This window comes from Clarias gariepinus, chromosome 15 (assembly GCF_024256425.1).
Source record: "Clarias gariepinus isolate MV-2021 ecotype Netherlands chromosome 15, CGAR_prim_01v2, whole genome shotgun sequence".
Taxonomy (NCBI): domain Eukaryota; kingdom Metazoa; phylum Chordata; class Actinopteri; order Siluriformes; family Clariidae; genus Clarias; species Clarias gariepinus.
This window is the reverse complement of record NC_071114.1, coordinates 20,178,455-20,201,840: the sequence shown is the minus strand read 5'-3', so window position 1 is coordinate 20,201,840 and position 23,386 is coordinate 20,178,455. Positions and strand designations below refer to the sequence as shown.

Here is a 23,386-nt window from a genome sequence, read left to right as displayed (position 1 = left end):
AAATTGTAAACAGGACAATTTCGACTGAACAGAAGCCTGAATATGCCCAAAGATTTTCGCCATGATTTCTAGTTCAAAACTTTAGTTTTTTCATAGGTTTTACGCCGCTTTTTCTTTCCGTCAGGAATTTAGCCTTAAACTTTTTCTGACCCCTGCAAGCTTTAAAAAAGATGTCTTCTTTCTCCTCATTCAAGCTTGTGCCATACTATGTTGATAACAGAAAGGATCACATGCAGTGAACCAGTTTTATTTAGCCCAGCGTTGCACCAACTCATTACACAAGGTTACTGGCATTTACAACAGCAAGCACAGGTGCGTCTATTTTATACACCACCGTGCTCTTAGTTTCAGCGAGCTCTCGATTAGGAAACTATGGTTGCATTGTCTGTGTCAAGCCACAGAGCCAAGCGCTGAGTCGACATCCATGGCACGAATCCTTGTTGCGAAGATGAGATGTGAAAGGTTCTGCTTTGCCCAGAAGAATGTCTCGATTCTTTTAGAAGGAGCTACACCCAATAAAATCAAGACAGTCCTGGCAACCCTCAAGCCTTATGTAACCTAGCATGGATTCCTTTCGCCAGCTCTGGCTGCTCCTGAGTCAGTTTAGGGTTCTTAAAACACAGAAAGCCTAAGATTAACATGGACAGTACAGAGAAACCATGAGAATTTATGTCATCAGTTATCAAAAACTAATAAAAATGTTACTCAGCTGATCCTTATTATTTAGGAGTACATAATTTAAAACAGACAAACCTATTGTTCAGCTGTGAGAAAACCCTGGTATAAAACTGCGAAAAATCTGAATATGCAAGTGTTTCTTTTTTTTTATTATTCTATACACTTCGTACAATATGTTTCTGATTGTTGCCTACTTTAAAAACTAATACTGACTCTATTAGCACATGCCTTATAGTATATTCTCTAATGCTTTTGCTCCAAATTAACATCCTGTCTTAGATAAGGAATAGTGGCATTTTTCTTATCATCGGGAGATCACAAGTTGGCTGGCTTCGTGTGTCTTTGCCAGGGGACCAAATTAGGACAAAAATGAATAAATAAAAAAAAAAAAAGTTTGATGAAAGAGCTTCAGGCCTTGGTTTGAGGGCAAAACAAAGGGTCCTAGAAAATGTCAAATCTCAAAGTGCAGAACCTCCCCAAAATCTCTACTGGGTAATATACAATGCTGCACCAGGAAGCCCCTATATAGGACCCATCTTGCTAGAATAAGAGGCTTTTTAATTTTATATAATGCGATTTCTATTGTCATTTACTGCTATGGTTTCAAAATATATTTTACCTGGTAAAAAGTCAGAAAAGTAAAGAAATACTAAAAGAGAAAGGAGCACTGTGGTGAGATGTGCTTGTAATCTAATGGTATTAAGATAATACTATCTAAATAATAATAGTGTCTAATAATTAAGAAAGACAACTGTAGAATAGGTGGCATTGTGGCTTAGTGGTTAGCAGTGTCGCCGTGCACCGACTTGGCTCTTTGTGTTTGAAGTTTGTACAGTATGTTCTTCCCATGCTTGGTGGGTACTTCGGGTACCTCCCACAGTCTAAAGAGATGCAGCTTAGGCTAATTGGTGTTCCCAATTTGCTCGTAGTGTGTCCTGCGATGGATTGGCACCCTGTACAGAGTGTACATTGCCTTGTGCCCAAAGTCTCCTGTGTAGGCCCCTATGACCCTATACAGTGTATAGAAGATAAATGAATGAACTGTAGGGTAAACCATAAAGTACAAGTGTTGGAGCTAGAGGAGCTAGTGTACAGAATATACAGGAGCTAGTGTACAGAATATAACTATAACACCTTATTGACAGCTTTTTGTATTCTTTATAGAGGCAACTGCATCAAATGAAGAGGTCTTAAAGTTCTGCTACTGTAAATCAGTGATAACTTAAATGTCATATAAACATCAAATCTGTTATTATGAGATATTTAAGAGAATAATGCAGCTACAGTGACCAAAGAAAATGTGGGAGAAATCTTAGATTTTTAATATGGCCTTTACATGTTTTTGATCACTTTAATTAAAGCTGTCACAATCTTAAAATTACGCATAATTATGAACCAGCATTTACAGGCACCTTTTTCCTTGCCATGCAGATTACTGTAACATCGTCAGCTTTAACTGTTACAGGACACAAACACTCCAACATCACAGACTCTTTACATCTGCATTTACATTTAGCCATTTTTCAGACATATCTAGAGTATTGGACTGCTTTTTACATCATCTATCATTGTGATCCAGACTTATGCAGAAAATCGTCACATAAACCAGAATCTTCTTTAAGATTCCATGAGGATATTTTGGTCATCATCTTTATAATCGACTGTCTTTGGTTGCAGTGGCACCAAATCAAATGCAAGTGAGATTTCCTTTTGTGTAATTGAAATATCACAGCTCATAACCAAAGAATTCTCTAATGATATGTGATTTTGTTAGCAATGGCAAAACTGGGATGAAAATCAGAGTGTAAACTCAGCTTAACACATTCCGGAAAAGCTTTTGTAATTACCGCTGAGTCGATGCATGTGTTAAAAAAAAAAAAGTATTAATCTGCATTGCTTTGATCAGGTTTCATGGCTGTTCCTTTGGCTTGTTGAATAAATACACTGTGTGCACTTGTGGCGCGGATCCAGGTGATTACAGATGATGATTTTATTTCAAGAAGGTCTCACCATGCTTCAATACAAATAATATCTATTAAAGCTATTCCTTTAGACATAACAAGAAGTAGACCTAAATTGAAATTTTTGTGACTTTTTAGTTGAGATAAGTATTTTTTTTTTTATAATAGAAAAAGTCAATCCTTTATTAAACAGTCATGGATAGTTTATTAACAGTGAGAGATGTACGCATTCCTATCAGTATGGCAAGTCTTTAGAAACCAATCTTAACCGTATTGTATGGTATCCCTGGGCAACTTCAGGGTAACACATGTTTTAAACACAGACACACACAAAGGCACAGCTAGCTTCCTGAAACGATTAATAGCCACTTCTGTTCTGCAGAAGTCTGCATTTTTAAACCCAGCCAAGGTATCATCACTGCAATAGATCAATACGATGAAATGTGTCAGTGATTGCTTCAAGATCAGGCACTGTTGGCTTGAATATGTTTTTCACTGCAGAAACTTCTGGGTTGTTTTTCTTTTTATACTATGAACATATACTCAATAAAACATATGTGTTTGGTATACGGTACGGTGCAAAAGTCTCGAGCCACACCTCATTGCTTCATATTTGCTTCCAAAAAGCCAGACTTTCTTGTATTTTTTTTATTTATTCTTGAGAAATAGTTCTCCAGGATTACTGAAGGCCTTTTTGGCTCTCACTTTTGGCAAGTTTTTGCAGTCCAGTCCCTGTACCTGACCAGACTGGGAGGAATGGTGTTTGTTAAGCCTCATAGCATCTAAGGCACCAACCAGTGGGAAACAGGTGCAGATGATGACAGGTGATCAGGCCAGTGATTAGTATACTGATGATGCTGAATGCGGAGTGGTTGAACAGACAAGAAGGGAAATGAGGTTGCTGCTGAGGTTATTACATAAACAATTAATGTTGTACAGTATCTTTAATTTGTATATAATGATCTTTTGGCACTTTGCAGCCTGTCCCAGTTTCCCCATTTTTATTTAATTTACACTATTCAATTTAATTTAATATGAAGTAATTTTAAGATCAAGATTTTGATCCAAACACTATATTAGGAATGTAATAACCAAATATAAATATATTATCAAGAATTACCATATAATGTGTTCTATACAGAAACAAATGCATAGCACACTTTACCCTTTTAATTTTTTGTATTGTTTTCTTTTCATCGCCAGCTTGTTAATAGTTATGACCTTGAGACGTAACCTTAAGAGCAAGATTCTTCCTGACCTAATCTTTCTCACACTCTCACACTCTGTGTGTCCAGATTTAGTGCAACACTGTGCCTATTGCAATCATCAACAGCAAGAAAGTTTGATCTCTCCTATTTAACACTTGGTGCCGTTTGGTGCTGTTCTTATACTCCTGTGGTGAGATGTGCCTGCGCTATGCCTGAGTGTGATGCTTATGCTAATGCAGTTTCTGTTCAACATTTCCATTTCAAAATGTCCCAAACGCCCCGCCGTCACTTCCCAGCAGGGCAGCCACTCCATATGGCTCACACAGACCAGACACCGTGCTGCACCAGACACCCTGATGAAGGCCAAAAAAATGTCTGAAATATGTTGGGGTCTGTATTTTAATAAAGACTTTCAACATACTTTTTTCCCACCTGAGTGCCTTGTGAAACAGTGATATCCCTTTTTCCAATGAGCACAAGTTGAAGATAACTGACAGGAGCTCTTTGTTTCTTTTTACAACTGTGCAGTATTTCACTGTATTCATAATCTTATTAAAAAATCATGTCATTAGAGTTAAGCACTTATATATTTCTTTATCCAGTAGCCATGTTTTCCTCAGTTTTTCCAGGTGCATTCACATTTTATGAATAATTATATATATTTTTTTCTTTTCTGTTCTTCTGCAAATATGACTTCATATACAAAGCCCAGCCAAGTCACCAATTGGATTTAAATAAGCAAATACAAGAGATTGTTTGTTAGGAATATTACTGCAGTGTTTCTGCAGGTGGCCTGGTGGCTAAGTGGTTAGCACTGTAGCCTTGCACCTCCAGGGTCCGGGTTCGATATTGCATGTTCTCCCTGTTCTTGTTGGGTGTACTCCTGTTTCCTCCCACAGTCCAAAGACATTTATATTAGGCAAATTGGCACCCTGTCCAGGTTGTGCCCTAAGTCTCCTGGGATAAACTCCAGCCCGTGACTTTGTATACAGGATAAAGCGCTATAGCCGATGAGAGCGAAATAACTGATGCGGTAAATAGGTTTTTATTTCTTAAACAACCATGTCAGAAGATGTATTCCGTGGTTGAAAAAAAATAATGTCACACTGTTTCAGAATGGTCAAAATATTGGCCTACATCAAAAGCAAAGAAATCAACTAAGGAGAAATTGCTTAAATTGGCCAAAAAAAAAATTATTAAAGTCTGGAAGAATAAAGTTAAACTGTCAATTTCACAGAAGAAATGTGCTCAGAAAAAATCATGAATGACCAGAGATCACTTAAGTGTGCTCAAATTGTATTATAAAACATTGACAGTAGCAATTATAGCTGTGTTTATCACAGACAAAATGACAAGAACTCACAGGATTGGGACAATCACAGCTGTATGGCCAGACGAAAACACTTTTTTGGGAGGCTAACCATAAAAAGACTTCAGTTTGCTAAGTTCAATAAAGATTGGACTTTGGAGCAATAGAAAAGTTTTTGAGTAAAAGTTTGATAGACTAACCCTACTGTATTCCAGAGTTATGAGCATGATGTCAGCGTAAGAAGGGAAGCAAAACCCATCATGCATTGTGCCCACTGCACAAGCCTCTGGGTAATGATCTGAGTTTCCTGGGTTTGTTCAGGTCTATTTTCAGCAACGTCATATGACAATAAAATGGAGTCAGCTGATGACCTTAATGTACTGAATGACCAAGATATATGATCCATACATTTTTTTTCCTCCTGAAGACACAGCGATATTCCAGAACGACAATACCAAGAGCAGTCCTGGGAGCATGAGGAATCATTTTCACACATCAACCGGCCTGCACCGAAAGACTTTGAGATGTGCTGGATAAGAATCCACGGAGTAATCTGATTCCTCCACCATCAGTACAAGATCTCGGCCAAAAATGAATGCAACGCTCGATAAAAATAAGTGTTATGACATTTCATAAGATTGTTAAAATAAGGCTATGGCAAATGCACATTGTAAGCAAAGCTAGACGTGATCCAAGAAAATATTAACGTATGAAACTTTGTGGCAATGAACACAGAAAAAGATATTTTTTTAGCACTTAGTAAAAACAGACAATAGTGGGTTACAACTCTAATACGCACTGAGCAATACAACAATTTTAAAGGTAAAAAGAAATACACAAGGTTGGGTCTTGTACTGATACCTGAAGAACTGTATATAAATGAGTCGGTATGAGCAAAACTTTGAGTGATTTAAGGAAAACTCCTGCTTGCCTTCATCAAGTGGTTAAGGTGTTGAATAGCAGACCAGGAGGTTCCTGGTTCGTGAGATACAATTGGTTGTCGAGCTGCAACTTGACCATGTAAATAACTGCCACAGAATCGGCAGATATATACCCGCTGTCCGATGTGTCAGGTGGCACATAGACGGGTAACATCCATCATCTATTTTTTAGATTTATTTCATGGTTAAATTCTCGGTTAAATAGTTAAATTCGTGACTTTTTTGGTTCAAACTACTTTTTCATTAAAATGTTGGCCTAATTTTACTTTGGTTAACACTTTCCCACATTACCTAAACCTCATTGCTTTAGCTGTCTTTTCTTCTCATCTGTACACGTCACTCAAACCCAAACGGTTTTAAAACTTTTAAACCAATACCCCATTTTAGATCAGCCATAGTCATATAATGTTATTTACTATAATTTACTGTACATTTTCTCCACTACTTCTATGTTGGATTTCTTATTAACATACACAATATACGGTGGTGTAGTGGTTAGCGACTGTTCGATTCCCGGCCACGCTCAATTTCCGTCTCTGTGTGCATGAAGTTTGCATGTTCTCCCCGTGCTTAGTGGGTTTCCTCTGGGTACTCCGGTTTCCTCCCACAGTCCAAAGATATGCAGGTTAGGCTAACTGGCGTTCCCAAATTGCCCGTAGTGTGTGAATGGGTGTGTGAGTGTGTATGTGTGTAGGCCCTGCGATGGATTGGCACCCTGTCCAGGGTGTACCCCGCCTCGTGCCCTAAGCCTCCTGGGATAGGCTCCAGGCCCCCCATGACCCTGAATACAGGATAAAGCGGTATAGAAGATGAGTGAGTGAGTGAGTGAGTGAGTGAGTGAGTGAGTGAGTAAGTGAATATTTATGAAAAAATAAGCTCTTTTGTCTTACAGTAGCATCACTGAAAACCGAGCATTATCAATGATTTTATTGAAAAAATTGCTAATGCAGTTTCTGTTCAACATTTCCATTTCAAAATGTCCCAAATGGAAATCAGAGGAAATAACACTACACTATATAACTATGGCTGATCTAAAAAGGAGGATTGGTGTGAAAGTTGTGTTTATAAAATGTGTATTGTGTGAAACTTAAAAATCCTTATTATTAATAATTATTACATAATAACCCATCACATGTTTAGAAAAAAACGTTTAAATGATTGTCCTAATTGGGTTTAGTATGGTCACAGCAAAATGATTTGGCAAAAAAACTACTGAAACGACCTGCCCAGTATAATAATGCTCAGCCCTTTCGTCATTTGTGTCAGATTGCTTTTGCATTTCAGCCAAACCGCACCCAGGTGTGTTTGGGATTATGCCAAGAACACATCTTGATTTAGTCTGCACCCACTGTGAATGACGTGTTTGCACTTACCCACATGAACTAAAGAGGTACATGCAGCAAGGTTTAAAATAACCAAATGATGTCGGTGTGGAAGTGTTTTTATTTCTCTAATTTTAATGAATGTAGGAAAAGTCTACATAGGAAGTTTTTGGTGTTATTTCCAGTCTGAAGGTGTTGAAGTAATTGGGAACCATTTTAATACAGAGCAAAAAGTGGAATCTTAGGAAGTGAAATTATCTTCAATATAGTTACATTTATCTAAAGTTTCTAAATATATGATCAGTATAAAGTAAATATAAGATGATTAAGCTTATTTCTAGATAAATTGTAATCTTTTTAAACATAAATTTTGTACTATTGGCAAGTAATATTACTAGTTTTAAGAATTAATTTCTTAAGAGAAGCAAAATTATAAACAGAAATAGTAAAATTGGTCTGGAAATAAGATTTGTGATATTATATTTGGTTTGTTGTCATCATACATTAAAAAAACGTCAAAAACATCTCCTTTAAAAAAGCCTCAAAGAGAAAAAAACAATGCACAGACCACACTGTCACTACGAATCACCCCAAACTCAATGTATCAACAGCAGCAGTGTTCAAGGATAATGCAGCTGAGGAATTCTGGGATGTGCCGTACAGTCCTCAGGGTGAAGTGGAGGTCAGGTGAAGTAAGCTCCTGTCAACAGCTGCTCTTTGTCTGTTTGTCACTATAGTAAATAATGATCACAGCATTTGCTCTCTAGAAACAAAGTTGTGTGAACCCTTTATTTACCATCATTTCGAGGACTAAAGAATAACTAAAGAATTATATCACCAAGCTGCTCTCGTCACTACCTGAAGCAGGCAACAAAACCCAGAGGAATGTAACCAGACTGGTTTCAATGAATATAATGCCTTGTCTAGAATAGAGTCAGCAAATCTTAATATCATTACGTGTAATTTTCGTATAACCATAGAGGCACAATTAATTGCATAAAAATCATATTTGGACTTATGCAATTATTTAATCGCACAAGGCTGCAATTTATTACAGGTATTATATGCATAATTAGGAATTAATGTATAGTTTGTTAGTAATTTAAGTATTTGTATATTTTTAGTGATGAAATGCATTATTTTAATGAGATTACTTCTGCTGTACATTTAATTGTTACATATCGAGGTTTACTGTAAATAGCGATCGCAATATGTCAATATAATCACATTTCATATAGAATCTATCTATTTTTTTTTTATCAAATCATGCCAAATATGGCATTTGAATATTTTATCATAATTCCCCTTCAAATTAATGGACACTTAGCCCATTTCTACCAGCTGCACCTAAATATTTTCTAAAATGTTATTCCTTAATATTCTGTTTCTTATCTAGTAGTCAGTAATACGGATCTGTGTAATATACATAAACATAGATGATTATGATAATGATGATGATGATGTATTGGAGATGCATGTGTTGTGACATTTCAAGTCTGGGTGGCCGCCTTTTGAGTGGACTGGAAATCTGAGAAAGTTTGTATATACTACACAACTGAAGACAGAGGGATTCTCCTAACAAATAAACATTAATCTAACACACTCAATGACTAAATTTATGAACCTTTGTTTTGCAGCTGCATTGGTATCTGTCACTTAACATAAAACAGTCACTTCTGATTTGCTAACAGTTGTCACATATTTTCAGAACATATACTAACCAGCCACTTTATTAGGAACATCTGTACGCCTGCACATTCATGCAGTTATCCAATTAGCCAATCACGTGCCAGAATTCATGACCTGAATGCAAAAATTCATGCTGTCGCAGATCAAGAGGTTCGGTTCAAGTTTAAATCAAAGTGTTGATTTCATCCAGGTTAGTTTAGATCATTAGAAACTGCTGATGTACTGGGATTTTTACACACAAAACAGACTCATGAAATGGCAGAAAAAGAAAAAAAAAAACAGTGGGATAGTTCTGCAGTTCTGGAGGTCATAAAGCCTTGATGATGAGAGAAGGTTACAGAGAAATGACCAGCCTCCTAGTGGTGGGTTGAAAAGAGGCTTTTATATGGCGGTTTTAAAATCAAATTTTCGAGTGTTTTATAGGCTCTCATGATCAGAAATGAGACAGCATGAAAACAACATATCATTAGACATATTATAACATGAATATTTCAATCTTGGGCAAAGCTTATAGTGACAAGTGCAATACAATTTGAAAAAAGTTAGCAAAATGTATTTAGGCCCATCTTAACTTAAAATGTGCATCACATTATTGGATGGAATAGAATAAAATATTAATGAAACAAAAAAGATTTTAAAAGAAGGAAACATCCTATGAGTTATTACTGCAATTTTTATCTAATAATATTAAAATCAAATAAAAGACATGTATCGGGGGACAGCTCTATTATATTATGCCTCATTAATCTGTAAGTCACAAACAAACCTTCAGAATTCATGCCAAATCTTAAAAAAAAAAAAGGGTTGATCTTGGCGTGCAAATATTCACATAATTTTCTGTTATCAAAATAAATCATGTTTAGTGTGAACAAGCAGTAACACATGTACATCCTCATTGCTGTTTTTTTTTATTCCCCATGAGCCTGTCTTCACCTCTAATCTTACTGTACCTCACCCCTTACCTCAGCGCTGCTGAAATTAGCATTTAGACTTGAATAGTGCTGATGTCTATAATCTAAACTTTCACCACTAAAATTGCCATAAAATAATAAAATGAAAGTCAGAGGATAAATGGAGTTAAAAACAGGTTTTGCAGAAAATATAGAGAAAGTAAAGATGAAGTGGTTATAAGTCATGCTTTCATACAAGGAATGGGGCTATGTGGAAATCAATCCTAAGTGCTTGGGTACTTTTTCGTAGCAGTCCGAGAATTTGTACTCACAATTTTATGGTTACTGATGCAGAACCTTTAGAACAAGCACCGTCCCAGATGGGGCTCAGAGATCTCCGTTAATCACAGTAACCACCAAGAGTCAGCAACGTGATGTCCAACGAGTACAATTCTATGATGTTTTCCTTTACAGAAGTATAGAGTTAACCTGACCAAATGGGATTACAGGGCACCATACAGTACACACAGGCATTCATAGACAGGGAAATTTACTAATCAATTGTAAAATTGTGTTTGGGAAAAGAAATGACCAGGATGCCCTAAAAGTCTGGATCCATAGGCATTTTTCTTTAAATAGACTTGATATTTTGTCAGACCCAAGATAAGTTAAAAAATAACAGAAGCAAACCTAATTCCATTTGACATTTTGACTAACTTTATTAGTCTACTGAAATTAGATTAAAACAATTGTTATACTAAAAGAGAAAAATCATCTCTACATGAAAAACGTTAGTTATGATACATTAAGAAATGTTTGCACTCCTTGTATTCAGTAGCACAAAGCCAGTAGCTATTAGTTTAAGCATCTACTGTGACTTCATACTTCAAATAAGTATTTTTTACTTTTATAAGATTTTGCTTATGGATCCAGACATTTGGGGCATTATGGATCCAGACATCCAGACAATGTACACTTAAAGTACAAGTAAGTCCATGGTATTTTACGTATGAGTCAAGTCCGTGGTCAATAGAGGACGCTTATTTCTAGCAGTAAGCATTGCTGCAGCAGTGATCCTATTATGCACCCTTTATCAGCTATCTATGGTTCTGTCTATATCAACAAGCGAAAACCACGAGGGCATAAAAACATTTTGCATTTACAAAATTTCTTCATTTTGCAAACATTTTAATGGTGCAAACGTTTTAAAGGATGTCTATGAATGGCAATCCCAGCCAGGGGGGCCAGAGCTTACTGCAGTCGCTCCTGTGGACATTTAACGAGTGGTACTCCTGATACTTCTAAGACGCATCTGTCTGTGGGAACTGTGCTCACAATTATTCACAAACACCACTCGAATATTACAGGAACTCAGCTGGAGTTATTGCCACATACCTGTACAGGCCTGACCTTGCTCTTAGCGATATCTACGCGTTTGTTTCTAGGAATTGCTAGGAGGCCGGCATACTTAGAAAGCTTTCTAATTTGATGGTCTCCAAGCACTAGTGAAATGCTGGGATAAGTGCATTAGTGTGGAACGGGACTATTTTTACTCTCGCAAATGTGTTGTTATTCTCCTCAAATCAAAAGTCCTACAACAGTTGTATATGAATATTACAAGGTGTACCCAAAGTTTCATAAATGAGAGAAATTTACAGTTTTTGCAAAATGTAACAGTGTTTACAAAACATCCTTGACTTGATTTTCTTTGTAAGTCATTTATCACTCATGATGAACCCGCAATTTGAAAGTGTTTCCTTTAAATGATCTGTGTACTTTACCATTTCCTGATACACCATGGCCTTCACGTAAAAATCAAGTGGCCTAAACCTTGGGATCTCTGAGGCCACTCCAAGGGACCACAGCGTCCATTCCAAAAAGCCAGAAGGTGTTGATCCTACCATCCCATGTGTTTATGCACGTTTGGAACACCCTGGAGTATTCAAGTTATAAGAGCTTATAACTGTCAGCAGGTTTCTGACCTAGATACAGACCAGCACTGCAGTACTCACACAGTATTTGCCTGAAATCTCACAGCAAGTTTGGCCTGACAGCGAGAATGAAGAGTTTCATGCAACGAGTTCCAGAGCTGTTAAGAACAGTGATGCAGGAGGAGTAAGAAGACGCGAGTACAGGGGAGAGCGATTGATAGAGTGAGAGTGCAACAGAGAACGAAAAAGAGAGAGGATCTCATCTAGTTGATTAGCTGTGCCGAGGGTGCAGATCAGCAGCACGTCTGTTTACGGCTGACCACAGTGAATAGCCACACTGTACCTCTGAATGAAAGAGCCTTTCAGAACCCATACCTACTAGGGGGAGAAAGAGAGAGAGAGAGAGAGCGAGAGAGAGAGAGCATATTGGTGGATGAAGGTTTGTAGCAAGGGCAGATAAGTGATCTTTTCACTTTTGTCTAAGGGTGCTTTCACATATGTAGCATTCAGTCGTTTTTGAGCCCTGGTGTGTTTCTCCCTCAGTGCCATTCAGTTAGGAAGGTGAGAACACAGCGACCACACTCGTTTAAGGACAACCAGTCAGAGACCATCAGAGGTATGGTTTCAGTTAGATTCCAAGCACAATCTAGCACTATAAACAAAGCATGAGTGTATGCTTCAGGAAGCCCATGCAGAAACATTCAGCTTGGCCTAACAAGTTACCAACTGCCAAGTCACAAACCAAGCTGGTCAAGCTGGTAGACCTTCATTGCAGCTCATACAGTAAGTTACTCACTCAGGGTCGTGGGGTGGCTAAAGCCTATCGCAGGAGACTTAGGGCACGATGCAGGTTACAACCTGGACAGGGTGCCAATCCATCGCAGGGCACACACACACACTCACACACTCCAGGGAATTTGGGAACACCAATAAGCCTAATCTGCAGGTCTTTGGACTGTGGAAGGGAACCGGAGTACCCGGAGGAAACCCACCAAGCAGAAGGAGTAACAGTAAGCTACATTCTAGCTTCATGTGGGTAATTATAAATCATTACTTTGGTACAACTGTGTACTGTGATGTCAAGCTGTGCTAAGTGACTTAAATAGATGTTCAATATGAGCATATTGTGAGGTCAAGAAAGTCTTTACAGTTAAAGCAGAAGTTTTGAGGTTAAACAAAACAAATAAAATATATCATATACTACACAGCCTGCTATTTGTGTAATGTTTAACTCTCTCGGCAAATGAATGACCTCTAACTGCCGTCTCACTGCTCTTCTGGAAACAGTGTGCATTCAGTGGTAGCTAAAGGTCAATCCGAGTGCACTGCCAGCAGACAGAGTTCACTCCAGTTCTCCTGTTCCCATGCAGCAAAGTGCACTGAAAACCAAGCCAGCTAGACTAAGGCAGATAGACCTAAAGTGCACTTCAAGGCAAATGGAGATGAAGTTTTTCAGGGCATTCGGAAGCAGATAGCACTCTAAAGGAAGAATAAATGGAGTGCATGTTGAGGCATACACAGCTGCACAGGCAGCCAAATATGAATGCACTCTGAGAAGGATGGAGAAAAAGTAGTCATTAAATGTGGAGTGCACAAAGCCAAAGCAAAATGGACTAATCCGGGCTAAGCACAATGCAATTTGAGGACATCGGTTATGGCTACGTAGCACTGCCCTGACGTTCCCCAGAGCTGCCGGTACAGGCCGATTTTAGCAAGTGGCATGAATTCTGAGCTGCCTGTTCTTATTCGAGTCCCATGACCACATATATCAGGTACGCATCTGATCCAGGACAATATACGAAAGTGACTCAGATCCAATCTGAAAAATCATAAATCAGATTTGTGTGTTCAGACAGCTCTAAAGAAATTCAGATCTGTGTCAGATTAGGCTGAAAAACTGGAATTGAGGCACTTCAGGCTGGTAATGTGAGCGTAGCCTTTTTTTCCCCTAAGCTTTCAAATGTTCTTACTTTATAGTGAATTTCTAAATTTATAGTGATCTAAAAACCACAATGTACTGTAGATAAAGATCTTTTCATTAATATTTTTTATCTAGCCAGTGTACAGTATAGTTAGAGCTGTGATGTTTATGATACAAAATATATGTGATTAATAAGAATGTAAAGATTTATATTTCAACTAAAACAGATCAAGTGCTTGACGGTTACTATATGTAAAGTAAATAATTATAGTGTTATCCTCCCATAACTGCCGTGTAACCATGGCTAACTATGGGCATGAACACAAGCACAAATTAGGCTTGACAAGGTATAAAACAAAAATTTAAATAATTAGCTCGGATGATTCCACATGCACATCCTATGACACCCGTATTCCAGTTTCTTCAGTTCCCCACTTACGCTTCAGTTCCTACAAGCAACTAGTTCCCATTAAAGCGGTCTCTGCTCACCCATAAGGTGAAACACAGTCAGGCTAATTGGAGACTGATGCTAACTGAAGTGCACTGAGGCTTGTTGAGTCAAACGGAAATAAAACACACACTCTGGGACAGACAAAGCTGTAGTTACAACCTAAATAAAATGTGCACTTAAGTTGACAAACAACGAGGACTGTCTTTCACCCGCTGCTCTCCTTGTTGCTTTTTTTTTTTTTTTTTTAGCCCCACAAACACAGTGGGAAATGTCCAGAGCGGTTGCATGAGGGACTGATTAAGACCTGTTTCAAAAAACGTCTCCAGCACGCACACGAGTGTTAGTGTTCAAACCCACACATGCAGTTTATTCAGACTTAGGATTTGTGATGTGTGTGTGTGTGGTGGCAGAGTGGATGGTGCAGTTTAATGGTTTAAGGTCTAAAATTAAGGAGAAAGCATAGCCTTCAAATGGAGACAATTATCAATCTCCAACTGCTGTATTTTTTGTATTGGTTAGTTTTTTCTTTAGAAATCATGCAAACCTCCAAACAACCAATTACCTGTTAATCACTATTGCACGTTCACATACACAAAAACGCGTTTACATTACTTTTATTGAAACATAACTCTATTCCTAACAGTTTGAAGTGCTGTTACTCACTTTTACTGACAATTAACATTTGTGCTGGAAACCTCGTCCCCCTTCATTTCCTGTTCACTGAAATCAGTCCTGTTTGAGCCGATCGTCCTCCCGAAATCAAAAAGAGAGATTTTGTGAAAGAATAGTGCTTTAAATAACCGCAGTGGTGTGATAAAGTAATTCTCCGGGAGTGCTCACATTTCACACAGCGAAATACAAATAAACCCAATCAGTGAACTTCCTTTCTGAAAGGTACTGTAGAGTGTGGCTTTAGCAGATTCACTGTGTGGACGATTAACCCTTTAGGGACTGGAATGCTCTATCGATTTGACCAGATTTTAGGGCCAGTAGAAAGAAATTATACAGAGTGAATATACTTAATAAGACTATTTCTAGACTTTTCACACATTTTAAGCTAATTTTTTTTTTTTCCAACTGTCAGATAATGTAAAAAAAAAAAAAAAATTATAAATTCTGCTTGTAGTAAAAATGCTGGGCAAAAGGTCGGACTTTAGGTATTTGAAAAAGAAACTGTTGAGGATTATTTGGGTTCGAAGTGTAAATGAAAAGAGAGCAGAATGATGACATGGATGTGTACGAAGGATTGAAAAGCACAAAAGAAACATTAAAAACCGACATTTAAAATAAAATCCTAATGACATGGGCGATGAAAAAATATTAAATATTAAATTTTGATGACAAATACAGTATTACAGTCTCCGCTGGGACACTTTTTTAGCAACATTTATTTAATATATATTTGAGGTGAAGATGTATTTATTTAGAAATGAAAAGGAATTAAAATATATAGGCATTATTACAATGTTACCACAATTTAGGGAGTTCTCTGAAATTCCCTATCCACACAAGGATTATAATTATATAGATGATGTCATTTGTAAATGTGTAAAAGACTATTTTGTTAGTTTACTTCACATCAGTGGCTATTTCTGTGTGGCTCTTTTGTTTTAGTCCTGAGTACAGAATGTCAATGCGTGCATGCACACACACACACACACACACGAGCCCACGAGCACACAGAGCCCCAACCTATTCCTGCTGTTGAGTATATGGGTCTAGTCTGTGTTTTACATGTCTCAGCTGTTCAAACAGGCTATAGCTGTCTCTTTCTCTCTGTTCACAAAACAGCAGGCCTTACACCTCTCTGTAACACAAACACACACACACACACGCAAATACTGTACAGCATCTGTAGAGTGGAAGCCTAATGGATTGGTGACAACGCTCTTCCTGTTTGATCACTATACAGTATAATCTTTAGCAATGAAACCTTTACTTTTGATATGTTATAGATGTGCCATTTATTAACCACTAATATTGCTCTTATATTGTTATAATGCTTGAAACTAAATTTAAAAAATTAAGTCTCCTTATAATACTCATGTGTGTTTGCAAAATCCAGGCAAAAAAGAGCAAAACGGAGGAAACATATTATGTAAAATGAAATTCAACCAAAATGTTTTATATGTTTAAATGTATAAATTCATATACAGATTAACTGATGACAATTTACTTTTTAAGGAAATAATAAAAGTTTTATTTAGGCTCTGTAGTTGTGGAATTATCCAACAATCAGCAGTGTAAACACGATATTTATTTTCTTCCATCTGGTCAACTAGTTTCTCAACATCCAGTATCCAAAATACTAATTTTATTATCTCCAAGATTAACTTTTGCATTGAAAAGCAAGCTGTCTAAAATAACCAGTTAATCATGCCAAAAGCTGAGTAGCAAGTTGCACAAACCCTGGCCATGTCACATCATAAGTAATAGATAGATCAGATGGGATCTGGGGATTTTAGAGGATTTGGGCTCTCAGTGGGTGTTCTATCATGGCCAGCATTTACAAAAGAGTAAGTGATTTGCTTTGCTTTGTTTTTTCTGTGGGATCGGACCAGACAAGCTATCTTTTGGTAGCCATAATACATGAGTGAGCCTTGTATGTATGTAAGTATGTATGTATGTATGTATTTATGTATGTATGTATTTATGTACAGTATAGTGGATTGAATACCATGATATTATATTTAATATACATTTGTAGGGAGGGGTGGGTCAAGCGGCTAAGGCTCTAGCTTTTTAATTAAAGGATCTGAATGGTGGCTTGTCACACCCCGCACCACCCAGCCACTGCATACATTGCAAGTCCCAAGCCTGTTTTGAAAAATGGGAGGGTTGCACCAGTAAGGGTATCTAGCATAAAGCCTGTGCCAAGTTGTACGTGAATCAGATGGTCTGCTGTGGCAACCCCATAATGGGAGCAGCCAAGAGAAAGTTTATATTTAATATATCATTGTACTAGTCTTTCCACATTTGGTGTCATTTTGTTCAACAATAAAAAATATTTATGTTGTTCCATATTGATATACTATATCAGTTATATTCATTTTAATCACATCTACTATACAAAAATACTGCAATTATACTACTATAATACATTAAATCTATAGCACATAATATATTATAGTGAGTTACTTTGAGTGAGTTGTCCATTATAGAGGAGGCTTTCCACATATGTAACTTTTTTAAACAGTTAAATAAAGTCTGTCCCACTTAGAAGGCAGAACAAAGGCATCCATCTTCTAATAATCCTTATAATGGGCATGTCAGAGAAGCCAGTCTTTAACCAAATAGGGGTTCTATAAATGTTTGGGAAAGAAAATTAGCACAGCACTGTGATAACACTAAGAAAGATTAGGCAATCATTGTGATGTAAAGTAACAAATGCATTAGCCTTGTTGGTGAAATAGCCAATGTCTATTTGGTAATGGTCTCCCCAAAAAGAAAGAACTGGATCAGATTGTCCTTTAAGCCATAGGCATTTCTGCAAGAGCTAAACTATGATGAAAAACAATCACGCATGAAGCTAATCCAACATCTGCTCTCCCTCTTTACCTGAAGGGAGACTCAGGAAAGAGACCCCATAATGCATGGTTTAACGTTTTCCCGGTCTCAATAAAGAGGTCTGATAAAAGGGTGATAAGCTGAACCAAGTGTGATAGAGAAGATAGACCCTTCAATGAGTATTGATAAATAATTCTTTGAATATTTTAGATAGGAAAGGCCTAAAGAATAATAGGGTATGATGAGAGATGATGAAGAATTAATGTTGGTTGACAAAATATGAATCTTTGAACACTTTATCTGCAGGGGATACTAATCTGGACAGATACTGAGGTTACTGAGAGGATTCACATCAAGCGTTTGGATTTCTGGCCTAAGAGTGTCTCACTTGTAAAAGCAAGAGACAGACCTGGCTCCGATCAGGGCCCTTAAGAGCACAAAGATCCTTGAAAACGCAAAACAATGGAACGCAATCAGGCATGAAGCTAATCCAACATCTGCTTTTCATAAGGCACAAACCAAGCCAAGCGTGAATTAAAGTTTCAAAATCCAATCTGCCCTGGTCTGCCATCGTCAGCTATGGACTCAGTCACCCTGCGACTTCCCCCTTCCATCCTTTGAGACATTTTAGGGAACCGGAAGTGAAGTCTCTTTGATTTATTTTGGTATTTTACATACTGTAGATGGTAGAAATCTAACGTATATTAAAGAGCTCAGCCGGCTAGGTGGAACAGATCATTCATATATCAGTACTCTAAGGACATGTCCGAGGATTTTGTATATCTGTTCTAAATATCTTAATTTTATTCCAAACTGATATCATTCAAAAATGGTGGAATTCATTTCATACAAATGATGTAGTGCTGATATTAAGCTTTCATATCATCCTAGCATGGATTGCCTTTTACATCAAAATGATATGGTGTATGATATCATTGTTTTGCTTTGTTTTTTTGGCATTTTCGTGTTCAGTTCATCAGTTTCACGGTCTCAGCCTAACCCTGGAACACTGAACATGAGGTGGGATTATACCTTTTGTGGTGCAGCACACCATGTTCACGAACGTTCACATGATTTAGTGTAGCATGTTATTGGCAGGTGGGGAGAAAAACCAGAAAACCCTAAAAGGAGCCCACATTACTGTACCGGAGGGAAAAGAATACCTTAGACTGCCTTTGTGTGCGGTATTTATACGCACTAGGTAAAGTTATCCCACTCAGAAAGCAACAGATCTTTATGCAAAGTGTTGTAATGACCCAAGAGTGACACTTATATTCATATATCTGTTTTTCTTTTATAGGCAAAAATCTAGTAGTTAAAAGGCTCATAGCTTTTTTTCTTTGCTAGCTTATGTATTTGTTAATTATAGCTATTATATAGCTATTTAAGGAACAGCAGTCTGGTTGTGTTTGTTCGCCCGTCATTTAACTAGCTAAAGAGACAAGGACTTCAGACTCCAACCAGAATGAAAGACCAGAAATGTTCCATATATTCAGGTAACCCAGGTCTAAATGGAACACAGAGTTTTTTAGCTAATGGAACACTGCTTTTTTGGCTTAAATGCATTTGCATCAATTTCCACTATAAGAGTTAGTTGTTTATTCGTTTGTAAGCCAAAGAGAACTTCAGTGATCTGCCACAAAAACAACATTTCATTACTACATTAGCCTTTGATAAAGTCCAGGTACTTTCTATTCTTGAAAAATGCAGCATGATGTCAGCCACATCAAGGTTGAACTCTTCTACTTGGACATACGAACACTTTAGAGGTGTATGCACATACACAAACATGCATACATGCACACATACACACTCTACCAGAACAGTACAGTGAGAAGGGATCCTTGGCCACAGGTGTATCTGATGAAAAGCCTGCAGCAGAATGCGTGTGTGTGTGTGTGTGTATGTGTGTGTGTGTGTGTGTGTGTGTGAGAGAGAGAGAGAGAGAAAGAGAGAGAGAGAGAGAGAGATGTGTGTGGGTGTGTGTGTGTTTGTGTGAGTGTGTGTGTGTAGTGTTTCACCAGCAGGAAAGCTATATTGTCAGAGCGAGGTTAAAGTAGGGAGCAGATAGAAAAAACAGGACACCTGTTTCATACAGCTTCGCTCTGCATATGCAGAGAATTTTGGGTAGTCCCTGAACACACATAAATCAAACACAAGTGTTTAGCCCACTGAACAAATATTATTGCTAAAGATTACCCCCTAAAGAAAGGGCAGAAGATATTCACCTGAAGTTTCAATTTGGTTGGACTGTTGACTCGTGAGATGGATGGCTTGAGTTGACCGTATGGGTCAGTGAAAGTTTCGCGTGATAAATTGAAATGACCAAACCCACGCAGCTTGGATTTTTTTTCATCATCTGCTCTCACTACAGCTTTTCTGTTAAAAAAGTGCTGGAGGAAAAAAAAAAAAGTCTCTTTTGTGGTTTCCAGCCAAGAGATTTTATGTGACAAATGTTTTAACACTTTGTAATGTTTGCCAATGTGACGTGATGGCGATGCTATTTATTGGTAATACTTTACAAAAATCTACTTAGATTAGACTTTACTGGATAAGTCACAGAAAAATTGTAGAGGAAATGGCACATGCTTTTACATATAATGATTTCTATCATGTGCGTCTCTCTAAAACAAACTAACAAACAGAACGACAGTACAGCAGCGCAGCTGGACTTATTCATTTTGTTTTAATTAGTTCTAGAAAATAACGTAACCAAATGTGTATGAAAGACTTCTCAGAATTCTGAGCCAGTGATTAGACTTATAACAGTGATCAAAATTTTTGACAAAACTAAAAAGACAAAATTTATCAAATTTAAAGTGATCATATTTGGCAAAGTATTGTTCTGCTATTGTGAATACGCCAGAAATGAGCTCATGCCTTGAGACCTAATAAGAAACAGATTTGCATAATTTATTATCGCTTTCATTTGTGGTCGAGATATTGCAAAAAAATAAACAAATAAACAGTAAATTACAATATTAGTTTTGACTGTGATGCAATTCTGCCTACAATAAGGATGCTAGACTGCTTTTTTTCTGCCAAGCTACTGTACCTGCTCTCATTTCTGTCCATACACTGCACAGGCCACACACACTCCCGTCAGGTACACAAGGGAACGCCTCAGGTTTCACTCTATTGCTATTCTTGTATACACACACACACAGACACACACACACCACCGAGGCACAAGCAAAAAGATACCTCAGCTGGTGGAAATTGCTGCTATCAAGCATCCCTCAGCTGCCTATTGTCAGGGATTAGGCAGCATTCATGTGTGCCTGTGAGTGCCAGGTCTTCCATTAACCTCCTCACTAAACTCTATATATAACTGGCACCCTGTGTCCTGTGTTGCATAAAAACAGCTTGCATTCAAACAGTCCCCTCCCAAACATGCAGCTTAGCGCATGGCCTAAGTTCACACTTGCTTTGGAATGAATGTCTGTGAGGGTTGTGCTGATAATTAGTGTTATGATATATCACAATAAATACTTCCTATAAATACCACATCTGGCTGAATCCACATCTGGCTAAAACATTCAGTTTTTTAAATGAGGTTATATACAGATATGCGAATGTGTGTGTGTGTACAGTATGTGTGTGTGTTAAGCCTTACTGTAATCTATAAAAGTGCATAATAAATTCACAGCAAAGCCGAACAAGGATTTTGTTCGCTTGGACAAACGGAATCTTTTTTTCCCCCTTTTGGTATTATTCCACACCTTAGGGCCAATTTCCAGCATAATAACTGAAAGCTAAAAGTTAGAGTTATAAATGCTCATTTAAAACTGTAAATTCAGACTGTTTCTGTTATTTTTGCAATATCAACTAAATTAATCATCAAAATTGCTCAACTTAGTAATGTCTTACCTTGAAATGGAAGTATGTAAAGAACTGGGTGTATACTTTCAGAATAGATGTTAAATCTAAGAGATCTCGAATTTCTGCTTCAGTCCAAAATATTTCGGATATCAAACATGTTGAGGCTGATTGTCCCTATGCAAGGTAAGGGGAAAACTGTCTAAACTAGGCTTTTCACTGTATACCTGAACCCAAACCCATAACTGGTTAAAACCAAAAGTCTTGTTTTTTTTTTTAGGCTGTTCCTTTATCAGCATCACTTTCACAGCGTATAATGTGTATTAGGTATTCATTATAGAGTATAATAGATTAACGTTGCTGCGAATCCTACCTGATTCCCAGAAGGAATAAGACTGAGCACCATGCTCATCTGCCACACAGAAATAAACAAAAGGTCCATTTTTAAAATGATGCGTTTATCCAAAATCCTCGTAAGTGGGATATTAGCCTGTGAAAAGAGATAAACAAACATAACATATCAGAGCACCATATGAAAAACCATATGATTTTTGCATTGCATTATGATTAGACTTTATTATTCTTTTTCCCTTTTTTTTTCTTTATTAAACACATCTTACATTTTGAACTTAACTTTTGGATTAAATAGAGTGACTGAAAATGTCAAGTCCACCAGGCTGCAAATTCCTTAAAATTAGCCAAATGAAATTATACATAAAGATTGTGAGCTGTATGGAAATGATCTTGTGCATGGATATTTAAATTGATTAAAATATGAATATCGACTATAGAATAATATTAACAATTAATGTGCTACATTTAAATAATAATAATAATAATGCTTTTATAGCTTAGATCATTTAGTTCTGAAAAGATGAACATGCAATGCAGCTTTTGCAGTAAACCATATGATTATGTAAGATAAGCTACAGATTGTTTCATTAGCAATTAATAAAGCAATCAGTATCGTGTTGCATGATCCACACCATCCTGCGATACATGACATGAGCACTGCAGAGTTTTGGTTAAGTGTTAACTCTATAGTACAGCGTGCACGCGCAGCCCTGCATGGCAACACTGATGCGTGGATGATGCCTGATGCGTGTTTCTTTAGCGGTAACACGCACGAGCATTTCTCTGTCGTTCACGAATACTAATTAAAAATAAATAAATAAATAAATAAATAAATAAGTAAGTAAATAAAAGGTGTCGCGAGCGATGGTCACTCGGTAATGAGTGAGTGAGTGAGTGAGTGATAGAAAGAGGGGAGATGTGGCGATCTCGCGCGCGCTTACCGTCGTCGCTCCGGAGTGGCACGTGCAGTCACGCGCTGATTTTGCTTTTTTTTTTTTTTTTTTTAAACGACGTGAGAAGGAGAACAAGAGCTGTGTGAGCTTTAAGTCCAGCTGAGGTGGAAACCCAGATTGTGAAGGCTGATGAGTGGCTGCAAAGAGCGATATTAGAGAGAGAGAGAGAGAGAAGAGAGAGAGAGAGAGATGGGTTAGGCGCTGCTGCTGCTCCACTACGCGACCAAAACCCGAAGAGCAGCACAGAAACCGTGGAGGAGAAGTTAAGGGAATATGAATGAGAACCTCGAGCAGAGGGGAGGACAAGAACATGTTGATTAGAGTCAAGGTGAAGAACAAAGACAGGGCATGAAAAGAGATTACACACCTGGCTGGCATGCCTGGTTTTCACAGGGCACCATGTACAGTACTATATGCACAAACACATTCATTCATGAATTAAGTTAATCACC

The 23,386-nt window shown here is 37.6% G+C and overlaps 1 protein-coding gene across 2 annotated transcripts in view; it reads right to left on the bottom strand.

Annotated features, from left to right (window-relative positions):
- Positions 1-23,043, bottom strand: part of adamtsl3 (ADAMTS-like 3) — a 180,260-nt gene extending 157,217 nt beyond the window's left edge. For both annotated transcript variants that reach the window (XM_053513528.1, XM_053513529.1), the window contains exons 1-2: positions 22,923-23,043; positions 22,001-22,117 (exon numbers count right to left, since the gene is read on the bottom strand). In XM_053513528.1, coding sequence (XP_053369503.1) covers positions 22,001-22,069 — 69 coding nt within the window. In that variant the 5' untranslated portion in view covers positions 22,070-22,117; positions 22,923-23,043. The remainder of the gene's footprint in view (positions 1-22,000; positions 22,118-22,922) is intronic.
- Between the last annotated feature and the right edge of the window lie 343 nt (positions 23,044-23,386).